The sequence below is a fragment of the Xiphophorus couchianus genome, chromosome 1, assembly GCF_001444195.1.
Source record: "Xiphophorus couchianus chromosome 1, X_couchianus-1.0, whole genome shotgun sequence".
Lineage (NCBI taxonomy): Eukaryota > Metazoa > Chordata > Actinopteri > Cyprinodontiformes > Poeciliidae > Xiphophorus > Xiphophorus couchianus.
Window position 1 is genome coordinate 15,520,082 of NC_040228.1, and position 13,138 is coordinate 15,533,219.

The 13,138-nt window shown below is 38.4% G+C and overlaps 1 protein-coding gene across 2 annotated transcripts in view; it reads right to left on the reverse strand.

The window, feature by feature from the left end:
* lrp1ab (low density lipoprotein receptor-related protein 1Ab) overlaps window positions 1–12,565 on the reverse strand; it is a 94,409-nt gene extending 81,844 nt beyond the window's left edge. For both annotated transcript variants that reach the window (XM_028015730.1, XM_028015738.1), the window contains exon 1: window positions 11,949–12,565. In XM_028015730.1, the coding sequence (XP_027871531.1) occupies window positions 11,949–12,021 (73 nt within the window). In that variant the 5' untranslated portion in view covers window positions 12,022–12,565. The remainder of the gene's footprint in view (window positions 1–11,948) is intronic.
* Window positions 12,566–13,138: the final 573 nt, after the last annotated feature.

Consider the following 13,138-nt stretch of genomic DNA (forward strand, 5'->3'; position numbering starts at 1 on the left):
AGTGGGAAAAGTGCAATTGAGCAGAAGACCACCTCAGGTGATGCTCTGTTAGCTAAAAACAGGAGACTGTGGCAACTATTCACACTGGCTCAGTAAAAGTGGAGAGTAAAAGATGGTAGAGTAAGAACTGGTCGTGAGCTTGAAATAATGGAACCATGTTGCTTTTAGATCAACAATTTAGACTGGTGGTGGTGCTGTAATGATATGGGGGATAGTTTCCTGGCAAAACTTTGTGCCTGTTATGGGTCAACCTCTGAAAATCAGAAGTCAATTTTAGCATTTTATTGCTTTAATGTTTTTGAGATGTACTATTAGCAAGACCCAGCTAATATTCAAACTGCTTCAGAGGGAAAAAAAAAGATTCTATACAAATGTTCAGAATGTTAAAAAAAAGTAATAAAAAGAAATCAATACATTCAAGTCTATTAAAGTCTGAAATAATACAATACAATATCTAGCAACCCTCTACAAGAGGCAAATCTTAGTTTTATGTGTACTTGGAAAAAAATTTCTTGCAAAGTGGGACAAAAGCAACCCATGGTGGCCATCTGAGTGGGGGAGGTTGTTGATGCTTTACAGTCCGAGGAAGGACAGCATCGAAGGACTCATTGTGATTCCCTGCAGGGACTCAGCCCTCACTCGCCCTGGATGACTTGCTTTCCTATGTACTTGGCAGGCGGGGAGGTGTTTGAGGTGGGTGGTGGAGGGGCGGGGGTGCACAGCAAGAGGGCTGCGATGTGACTGAAATCACGAGAGCAATGGAGCTCAGCGTTTCACCGCAATCACGTTCTTTAGCGCATTTAAGCTAAGGTGGTTAGACTCCGCTCCTTTTTCATGTGGCAGCGCAGGGTGCGTGAGTCAAACAATAGGACTGTCACATTCTTTGTCCACACAATTAGAGGCTGAAGGGCTGAGCAGATCCCCTTCCAGTACACCCATTATTTGAACAAAATCTTGACACTCAAGGAGATTAAGCGGTGGAGTTGGATTTCAGCATGTAGAACAATGGCATAGTCCTGGTCTTTATTCACACAATGTCGAGCACACGGTTTACATGACACACTTTATGGGATGCTACAAAATAGGATTTTGACAGTTTCCAGATATTTTAGCTCAGAAATATGACAGGTGTGTCTCAATAAATTAGAATATGAGTTAAAAGTAAATTAGCTTCAATTCTAAAAAAAATACATTCTGATATGTTGATTATGGCTTATAGGCAGTAAAAATACCAAGTTCAAGTACTCAGAAAATTAACAATATGACATGAGATCAAAACAAAGACTTATAATACACAAGTTATGTTAAAGTCTACAAAATCAAACAAGAAACTGCTGTTCAACACGTAGTCATGGACATCCCTCAAAAGGACAACATGAGATTAATGGAAGGTTGAGTGGAAGGAAAAGCAGTTGCAAAAGATGAAATAACTGAAACTTTCAAGAGACTGTAGAGCAAAGTCCGATCAAAAATGTGAATGAAATTATTCTCAAGGTGTGGACTGTGGTGCTTCAAGAGCCAGCACATGCAGATGTTTTCAGGACATTGCTTCCCTTAGCTGTAAGCCACATTCATCAACATTAGCATTTGAAAAACATCGTTCTGAGAGTAATTAATCAAGTTAGACTTTTTGAACTTGCTTACTAAAACAAAGTACATTTTTCATGATATGATGTGTAAAGCTTGTGGGGGAAAAAAATTGATAAAAGAAAATACACGGCAACATCAAAAAGGCCCAATTGGTTTGGTTTTACTTCAGCTTACAGAATAGCATACAGTATGTAGCTGATTAAGCCTTTTTTATTTGTTGTCAGTCATTCTGCCTAGACAATCAACATCCCGGCATGTTTCCTGAACTGAAGTAAATTTGCCATATGAAGGCAATCCCCTAAAGTCCCTGGTTGTTGTGAGAAGCAGCTGTGCTGAGCCACTTGTTCCTTATGAGCCAACATAAAACTGGAAATAAAACATTGTGGTTTCTAATTATATCGTCGTTTTACACACGAGCATAAGATGACCGCAGAGAGGAGAACTTCTGAGTCTGATTGGGAGCTTGTGGCTAATGAGGGGCTAAACCCCAGGGGTGGAGGTTCGGAGGGAATTTACAATCGTCCCCTTCAGCAGTTTTCTTTCAAAATCCATCTGTCATATCTTTAACAGAGATGTGAATTACTAATCCAGCCAGACTGGATTTTTTTAAGTGACTGTTAAAATGCTGACAACTCCAAAGGCCGTTACAATTCATACTGGAACGTTAAACTCTCATACATTTTACTGGCGAAAGCAGATGGGAAGCGCATTAATGAACTCGACAGAGACAAATCCAACAGCGAACAGTAAAATGTACACATTTTCTCACTTGAATCCATGTAAACCGTGTGTGTGATGTCATTACAACACACAAGTGCATCCTGCCAAAAGCTAATCACCCTGCTGTGCCTACATGAAACAACTAGACCAAGGTTTTCTCATCAAAAAACACAACCTAATTTGAAAGTATAGGACCTAGAAAAAACCCCTGAGAAAAACTGAGAAATAAACTGAGTTATTTAGGAATAAAGAAACTATATTACAGAGTAATTCTGTAAAATTTATTGTAATTCCCTTTCACTGCAGCTTGGGCTGTATTTACAAGATGGATTTCCATCTAGTCCTTTCCTATGTTCTAACAAGATTTCTTTCACAACTACCCTGTATTTAGCCTTTCTAGTCAATGCTAACAATATCTTTCCTTCTGAAGAAATGAATCCCCATAGCATGCTGCTGCCACTGCCATGTTCCACAGTGAGAATGGTGAGTAAAGGGAGATGTGTCACAGTTCTGCACACAGGTCAAAGATGTCAAATGTGGTCTCATCTGACCAAAGCACCTTGAGGAAAACCAGCTACTCTTCCATAAAGGCTAAATTTGTGGAGCGCATCACTAATCACTGTTCTTGCCAGGGCGGTCAGCATGGTTGGGTGGTCATTTCTTTGTAGCTCTGCACCATCTTCTCCCTGACCCATCCTGCTGTGTTCTTTGGTCTTCTTGAGATTGTTTGCGAGATGTTCTTTGATGAACCTCTGAGGTCTTCACAGACAGATATTAGGTTTCAGTTCACCTAGAGGTGTCAGAGTTAAAACGCATGTATGTTTGTCACATTTTTAAGGTTTTTATTTGTAAAATATCTTAAAAACCTTGCATCCTTTTCTTTACACTACAAAACCATAAGCTATTTTGTGTTGGATTGTCATATAAAATCCCAACCACCTGAAGTTTCTAGAGGTCCCCCTCACTATTTTTACAAAGAATACAGTATTTTGTAGACAGAGTGTTGAGTCCAAAAAACATGTTTTTATTTTAGCTTATTAAGTTGTGAAACGTACTGCATATTGAGGAAGCACCATAAGTAGCAACATTTTTTGCAAAGCTAAACTGGCTCACAGGCTCATCCGTAATTTTGTCAGCGAGAGATTTACTGAACAAATGTTTAAATCTTGAGTTATAATACACATAATGCTGTAAATCCCTAAGTTACTTCCTGGAATGTGGATGCACCGGCTCTAGTAGGGTGACTGGATTTAACTTTTGAGCACACTGCCAAGCCTTAATTACCACAAGCTGCCCTTCTTTCTGCATTATATCCTGAACAGCGTACAATGGATGTCCCGTGTCCCCTTTGCCCCCCGGAGCGCAACGCATAGCAAAAACCATTACGTCCGAGCAAATGCATAAATGTACACAAAGCACCACTCCTAAAGAACCGTCTGTCCCAAGAGACCGATAAAGTACTCTCAAGGCCATCTGTTCCTTCACACAAGGCAATTTAAGTGTCTCTCTGTTTTTATGTAATCTAAAAAACCCAATCTCAAACGCTGAGAGGAAGTCTCAGGGATGAAATAGGATGCAGTGGTGAGTAAATGGTGTTGTGGCACCAATTCATCAGCCAAAGTGATGAAAGCCTCCAGACACCATCACCAGCTGGGATGAAACACTGACCCCCCCGCTCTCTCCCTCACTCCAACCCTACCAGTTCCCTCTTCCTAAATAAGGCCATCCTCCTCCACAGATCAACTCCAGAACCGTGCAGCACATTCCAGCACCTTCTAATTGGTTTCATGTGTGGAGCTTTGACTAAAAAAAAAAAAAAGAGAGAAAAAAAAATAAGAGATGAACAGCTTTGCTTTCGAATTCAAGGAAATCTTCTGAAGTGTGACGATGTAGAATGGTGTCCCTGGCTCTGCTACACTTATTGTGAGTTTTGATTTACTAAATACAGGCACATCAGGGAGTCAGGCAACAATATACAGGACATGTAGGATTTCCTTTTGATTCCATTGGGAAAGCCTCTCAAAATAACTAGATCCAAGTATTAAATAAACCCTTTGGAGACATTTAGAAGGTTGATCAGTGCAGCATGTATTCTATTAAATGCTGTGAAAAGATCACAACGAAATGGGGACAAAGAAGAGCCTAAAGGGTTAAATACAGCAGATAAATGAACTCTGTCTTTATAGCCTTGTTGGGGTGCAATGAGTACAATATGAGGAAGGCCTGGTTCTCATCAACCATCAACTCTACCCTTTGTGTTCCTTCAATATGAGATCACAACTTCTAGCGAGAAAGGAAAGTAACACGACTACACTTTATTATTTGATACTGAAGTCAGTTTGGCAGAGTTAAAAAGAACATAAGGAAAGTAGTAGAAAGATAAGCATTTAGTCAGAACTTTAGTAAGTCAGTAATCATAAAGAAACATTTTCCCACTATCGAATGGTTAACAGAATGCTCCACATTTAAAAAGGCACATATATTTATACATAAAACCAGAAAACTGTACAAATATTGAAAGCATAAATAAATCACAATATACTTTTCCATTGGTTTTCAAACAACATAATTACTTTTAAAACACACTTTCCGAGAGAAAGAACCAAAAATTAGAATTATGATTGATGACATAGCATCTCTAATAGATGCAAATGCAAGTCAAATTAATCACAGAAACAATCATAGTGTATCTATTCACTGGTCACACTGCTACAAAAATCATAAGAAATGTAGGTGAAATCCGTGGCATTAAACACAAGCAGATGGGACACCTTTCTCCTTACTCACAAACAAGAGTCTTTGTTGGAATGAGTTTTTGCCTCAGGATATTTAAACTATTTAAAACTTGAATTTAAGGGAAGAGTCCAAAGATGAGGGCTCTTAGAGACTACTGAAGCAAAAGAAGCAATCAGACCACTGGGGTGAAAGCAGCTGCTGCTTGTGAACATAAAGTATGTAAACTAAAAACACCTTTCTTCTTCTTTTCATAGGCAGTGTTATTAGTTGACATTGCCTATTTTTGTCTGTGTTTAAGCCAGAAAACAGAAGTTGTGACTACAGACGCAAGCTAAGTAGTTATGTTTCTTTCCATCAACCAAACATTAGCACAGGGACTTTTTAAGGCTAAATGACAAGTGCCAAAAGATAGCCGCCTAACAGACCTCAAAATAATATTTTGACAGCTACATTACTGCAGTGCAGATAATTCAGTACAACTATTCTGTACTGAACTCAGAACAGAATAGTTCTCCTGACTTCCTTTTTCTTCCTGTAGAAAATCAGCAGAATTCGTTAAGAACTTCAATTCAATGTAGAGGCTTTCCCATTACTACTTTTCAGCTGGACATACTGCGTTATCCAACTTCAGTGTTTCAAATGTAATACTTAAGTTACATTTAACTTAAGTTAAGTTACATTTAACTTAAGTTAAATGTAACTTAAGTGTTAACTTAAGTTAAATGTAACTTGACTTAAGTTAAATTACATTTAACTTAAGTTTAACCCAGAATCTTTAATTACCTCATGAGACGTACACACAAGAAAGCATTTTAAAAAATTGGGATAAGAGACAAAATAACCAATCTGAATGGTGGACAAACTTAAACACGTTCATGCTGCCTCCAGAGGAGAGTTCTTCTACACCCACCCACCGCTCTGCATACATACACAGCTAAGTGTGATTACAGAGGGACAGTACAGCCAGATTCAACCATTATGAAAACACAATACAAGAGCCAGAAAATGTAGGCTGAACCACATAAATGGAGGCTTCACTGCAACTTAAACTCCTGTAAATCCTGGTTTGAACCAGCCCTTTGAAGCAACTGGGGAAAGGCAGGGATGAGGAACTAATCCAGTGGGTTGGGAGAGCAAGTTGATTTACTTTGTCTGAAGGGTGATTGTTCTTGTGATTTAATGAGAGCGTCATCCCTCGTTAGGATTACGATCAATAAGGCAGAAGGGAGTAAATTTACTGGCTCTCTGATGTCTTGAGATGTTGCTTCAATATTTTAATATAGTTGTTTTCACAGGATACCTTACAATAGAAGAATAAAATATTTACTTCTCATTGCTAAAGATTAAATCTTTGTATTGAGGTAAGATTATAAGATGTCAGTGACTTGGAATGCCCATTAGAGCTTCTTGCAATGATTCACATACATACATGTTTTTGAAATTGTGGCAAAAATAGAGTACTAAAAAGAAAGGTCAAAGATTAAAAGTCCCTGGTATAGATAGAGAGGTTACTCTTAATCAATAACAGAATATTAATTCCATTTCAGCAAAAAAAAAAACAAAAAAAAAACCTGATGATGTTACAGGAAAGGCCAATATCAATTTAGAGTTTCAATTAGAAATTTAAATGCACCATATAATATTAATGTTAAGATGAGGAAAGCCAAAAAATATATTTTTTAGTAAAAATATGCAATATTCAACAGTTTGGCAACAAAATGTTTAAAAAAAAGGTTTTTGAAAGACTGCTTAATTTAGGATGTAAGTGTTAGATAAACATTTGCTTAAGTGCAAACACGATGAAACTGAGCTTACAGCCACAATCCAAAAAGAGCAGGCTCTGTGACTTTGATTAAAGCAAACAGCTCTGACACTTTGCAGCAGCCCATGAAATTGAGCCCCATCTCCATGTATCAGCCTTTCTGCCCCAACTGAGTGCGAAAGCGGCCAACTGTCCTGAGATCAATTGATTCTCCAGTCAAGCCCAAAGCCAGCAACTCCCGTCAACATGCCAGCACGCACGTGCAAGAGCTGAAAAAGCTCAGTGCCAGAGAACACAGAGACCAGCAGGTTGCCTCCAAAAACAAGCGGCGAAGATCATTGGTCAGGCTAAAGCACCATGTGACGAGTTCGTCAACAAACAAAACAGAACAAAGACTATATTTTTGCAGCTGCTGAGAAATTACAAGGTTTAAGCAACACTGTCTTCTTATTTCGGTATAGAAAAAGAATTTAAAATCAACTCTTTTTCTATGATCTGGGGGGGGAATGAATCTCAAATACAAAAACCTACACTTGCTTATTCTACTAAAGCCAATTCATTCCTGTCTGGGATCATTGGCTTCAAATGGTGCAAACAGCGATGTAAACAGCAAAAACAGTAATTACAGCAAAACCTTCACAAGGAATTCAACAAGAACTGCCAACTGATTTCCACCAGATGTAGGCAGCAGCATCCAAACATTAATCTTTACTTGGTTTTATCTTCTTTTAGCAATCTAACGTAACACAGAGCCGGAAGTCGGGGGATAAAACCATGATCTATTTTCAAACTAAAAGTCAAGGGTACCCAGCTGTTATCGCTTCATGATTGTTTTCACTCTGTGGAGTGGATCAAAATGGAAAACACCTGCAACAAAGACTCCGCTAAAATATGCAGCAGATCCCAAAGGAAGTACTCAGCTAGATTTGACTACAGTCACATTTTTTTTAGCACATTCTGAAAAATGTGCTAAAAAAAAACTGATTTTTTTTTTAAGGATGAAATGATTAATTGGAGATGTTTTATAGCCAACAAAGAGTATGGGGTGTGCAGCATTGCAAAAACAACTCCAAGTGACCTCCCTTTTGACAGGTTCAATAGAGTAATCCAAGTGCCATTACCTGTTGAATTTCAATGAAGGCTGTTAAATGTCTGAGCCAGATGTTGTCAGTGATGGTACGGTCTCATTCAAAGAGTCAGTCAAACATGCAGGCAACTCAGGAATTTAATATCTGCAGCCTCTAAGGCTTATTTCACTTACAGGGATTCGGCTTTTTAACATTAGGGAGATCATAACTTCCTAACTTTGAGATTTACCACTGTACTAGCTTGATTAAGGATCATTTAAATGCATGAATTTAAAAAAGAAACAATAAAAATGTAATTTAAAAGTCGTTCTTCACAAGAATCATTGTTATCTCAACAAGGTACAGAAATAGTTTGTTTTGCCAGTGACTAATCAATCATGCCAGATAGGCTTAGTGTTAAAAAATGCTTTTAAGTTGTTCTATACATTTATGTTTCACTAATTCCCCAACATTTTGAGTTATAAGTTTCCGAAATGAAACTCCCGCACATTGCAATAAATGTTTTAAGCAACATTTTTTGACAGAGTGGAATGTTCTCTTGTTGTATTCTGATTGTTTTCCTGTGCAAAGTATTTTCTTTTTGACAGGAAGACAGTCAACATTTTAGAATCGCAACACTAACATTTCGATTGGTAATGTGGTGAGACAGTCCAAAAGGAAAGTCTGCATCCTATATTTCTAGAAATGTATGACATTAGAAAAATATGAAATTGAGATGTTATTGTTGAATATTTCAGTGATGACACTGATTTTGCCTGACTGTAACAACATTGATCACTGTCCTTAAGCCTTAAAAGCTTTGACACTAAGGTCTGTACAAAGTGTGAGAGTAAAAGAAAGTCAAATATAATATGTTTCTTTATTTAATATTAATAAGAATATTTAATAAATAAGAATAATATATCGAAAGTTTGTTGCCTAAATGACTTTTAAAAATGACACACCTTTTACTCTTAGAATAATAATCATCTGAAATTCAGCTGAGACTATGAAATATCCCCTCTTTGGTACAAACTAATCATTAAAGAGGCACAGCTGTTGAGATGTTTCAGTTTGCTGCAGGGCTCTTGGTTTTGTGGTTCCTGAATGGATCTGGTGAATAATGGATTACCAAAACTGTTTTCCACTGGCCGATAAACCATGCAATAAAACAAATCCCTGGCGAAATATGGCTTATGACTAGTCATTGACCAACATGTAGAGTTCCTATAATAATATTTCAAAATGCATTACTTTTCTCCAGTTCCATTTTCAGCTTTTTCCAGTGTTTTCTATGACATCATGCACATGCAAGTACAAACCTTGTGTCTGCTCAAATAAAATACAGATCTATGAAAGCCTGGTTTCTGATGAGTAACTCATTCATTTCCTGGAAGTAGGAATTCCAAATTGTTGTTTTGCATCTAAGCTAAACCTTAATTTTGGTTTCAAAAATAGAACATATCTGGAAGCCAAACTGCAGTGAAGTTTGCCCTTTTTGGTTTTAGACTAAGTCTGTTTCTTTATCCACTACAACATAACAAAAAAAATGTTGTAGTGTTATCTTAGAGGAACTATAAATTGATCGATGACTTGGACAAAAACTCAAATTGTGATGTGGAAAACTAAAATTATACATGGTCATTCAAATAGAAAGCAATGTAAGAGGCTGATTTTTCTATAAATTCAGCATTTTATCATCTTAAATAAGATATAAAGTCTGGAACTTGAGACTTTCTTTCATACTCGATTTAAATTTGCCCATAATTATCCAAATTTGGAAAAGGATTCAACCTAATTACATACTTTTACAGAATTTTAGGGCTGTCTCCTATTTAAGGGCTACCTTAGCGAATAAATAAAAAATAAAAATAATACAATATGACAATTTTGGCCAAAAAGATAAAAAGGTTTAATTTGAAACAGCTTGCCTACTAAAGGAGCACTACTAAGGGTGACGGCTGGTGCTTCTTTAGTTTCCAATCCTTGACTGTCATTTTACCACTAGAAACAAAATTTCTAAAAGCCACTCTTTTTAATATTAGTGGCAATATACAGCAAAAGATGGGAGACGGTCAGCACAGAGGTACTCTAAGCTCTATACAGCCTGAAAAACCTCTGGTATTTACTCTCACATGTCACTACGGCGATTTTAAACCGTTGAAACAGTAGGATGACTGTTTAGCCGTTTTTAAAGTATGTTTTTTTTATAACCTCAGAAGTGGTGCACTCGTAGCAACGTATGAAATCCACACACTTAACGTTGTGTCTTTTTAAGTAATCGGGGATTTGAGCACAAAAACCAAATTTACTTTGTGACCTGTTGACACTGTAAACTCAACAGGTTTCTGCCAGTATTTGGCTCATGCCAACATGCAGGATGTCAGCACGAGCTCTACAAATTTGTTCTTTCTGACAGATTCTCTTGTTTGTTTGTAGGATCCGAAATCCCTAGGAGAAATCGCGGTTTTGCAAGAAAAGATGAAATGCGACTGGCATAAAATGTTAAACATCTATCTAAATGTCCTAAGAAAATGGATTGAAAAGCCCTTCGGCAAGCCTGGAAAACTACTGGTCAAGACCACATGAGAATCGGTCTGCTCGGATGCAAAACTGAAAGAAAAGAGGGAGGTCGCTCAAAAGTCGTGCACAGTACAGTTACTATACATCAACTTCAGTGGACTGATTCTTCTCCTCATTTCACTCCCTCCCTCACCCATCCCTTTTTTTCAATCACATCTAAGTTGGATTAATGGTCTCCCTGTGTCCAGATGTTGCATAGTGATGGAGGCAGAGGGTGGAGCCTGCATACTTCTGCAACCTCAGCTACAGCTTACATTCTGAGCAGGCCCAATTTATGGAAGATCTGGTAAAACAGCAGGCCTTTCGTGCTCGTTTTCGCAGACATAAAGCCTGGATGACAGCAATCCAGCTAGTTACGCCTTCGTTTCTGGGACGGCACAAACTAAAATTATACATGCCGAACTCACATCGCATGCAGCCAGGTCATGATCTGGCACTGGGCATGTTTGGTACAAGTTTGTGGCTTCCCATGCACTGAAATGGTGCCAAAAAGGAGAGAAGAAAAATTGTGAAAATGGGGAAAATGCTGCCACTCATTGAGAAAGAGCAAGCGGTTAGTTCAACAGGTCTGCATCGCATTGTCACAGGAGCAATGGTGCATTTGATACCTCATAATTACCAAGAGGGATTCGGGAGCATTAAAGAGCTCCCGGGACGTAAGAGGATAAATACACGACTATTCATTTCACTCTTCAGCCGAAATACCTGGCTGTCACCAATAAACTGTAATTCCCAGGCAGCCCACAGTCGGCATACACGTCAGGACAAGCCACGCCATTAAGGACCAGGCAGATAAACGTTGTTTTCATTTTGCGCCAAGTAACTGAAAACAAACATGAAAGCTGATCCGGAAGATATGTTCCCGCATCCGATTTTTTTTTTTTTTTTTTTTTTTTTTTGGATAAGGATGCAAAACGTCTTTTTTGATCCTCTTTTTGTTTTGTTTCATTCATTATTTTGGGAGCCTAAAAGCAGCAGGTTGGTTTGAATGGTTGCTACCAACTGTAGCTGTAAAGAAGATGATGAGTTTTGTTTTGTTGTTGTTGTTTTTTTAAGGAAGGGGAATTAACAGCAGATCAAAATTGTGTCGTTTTTGTCTGTAAATAGGTCGCTCAGGAATGAGCTGCGATGGTACCTGCTGAATATTCAGTGAATAACCTCACTGTCTGCCGTCCTCACATGGAGGCCCCTTTTCTGTCTGTTCAGACAGAAGCTGCTACAAACGCAGGGAGATTTTCAGGCCAAAATAAACTTAAATGTACCAAACTCTCTCTGGGGAAAGAAAAAAAAAGCCCCCCACTTCAAATGAGGATTCATTGTAAAAGAAAAACTGTATTTCTTTTTTTTTTTCTTTCGCTTTACTCCAGCTCTGATGACCACATAGGCCTTTGCACGGATGTTTTCCCCAACCCCTATAACAGACAAAAGTGTCCATTTCTTCTTAAATAAAGACATTTTTAAAAAAAACACACACACAACAGGCTTCTTACCTACGGTGGCACCGTTAGGAGACATGACCTCCAAGCAGAGAATAAATCCCAAGTAGAACAACCTCATCGCCATCTCCTGAGCAATGCCCGATGGCACTGCTGCTAGAACCGAAAAGATGAAAAGTTGGCTGGATTTCTAAAACCGAACCACCTCATCCGAACCTTTCTCAATGGTCCGGGGTGCGATCGTTCCTCCAGTTGCACCCACACAGTGGTCTCTCCAGGCGTTTTTTTTTTTTTTTTTTTGCAATAATAACAATTACAACAAAAAAAAAAAAAGAAAAAAAAAGAGGAGAGCTACTACAGCCCGATGAGGCTAAGGGCGATGCCGCAGCACAGTCATGTATATTTATAACTGATTATCGGCGTTCAAACATGATGCGTAGTGGAAGCTGTGTCTCTGTGTGCTTGACAAGCGGGTCGTCCAGTTTGTACAAAAGGAGCGCTGCAGCCGGTCACCCGTCCGAATCTGTCCGTGGCAAACTAAAAGGAGAAATGAAAATGAAAAAAACGCGTTTCTTCCCAAGGAGCGCCAACGTCTCCCTGCGCCTCTGGATGCATGAGTGGATGGTCAGCGTCTCCGAGCCCCAGCACAGTGGACGTGCCCGTGACGCAACGCTCAACTCCTCAAAATGGGATTACTGAGGGGCAAAACTGCGCATGCCTCCAATACAACTCATTTTTAAGGGTATGGCACCCTGATTTGTCATATAATAGTGTGACGGCAACGTCAACGCACATGTTGGTTCTGTTCCACCTGGTAATAGAAAGTCTGCCTTTATCTCTATTCTTTAGAGCGTCCTCGTCCCTTTCGGCTCAACCCTCTTAGAAGAGTTGAGCCTTAAGGCTCACAAATAGCTCGATTTAGTTTTACTCAGATGATTTTATTGCATTCAAATGTGGTAGCTGTGCAAATTTCTGTGTTGTTCAGTAATGTTTTATTCGGTATTTTCATGTAAGTCTTATTCTATTAGCACCATGTTTGAAGTTCCAAGGTAACTTTTGCGTTTCATCTCACAATTTAAAGGCTAAATATCACTGAATTCCAAAAACGGAAAATCTAAATAAATAGTTTTAAATGATAGTAACTAGTTGTAAAATACCCTTCAATTTACAAACAATATTGATTTTTGATTTTAGGAATTCACTTGGTAATATTTGGAGCACAATACATATTAGATATGGATTTT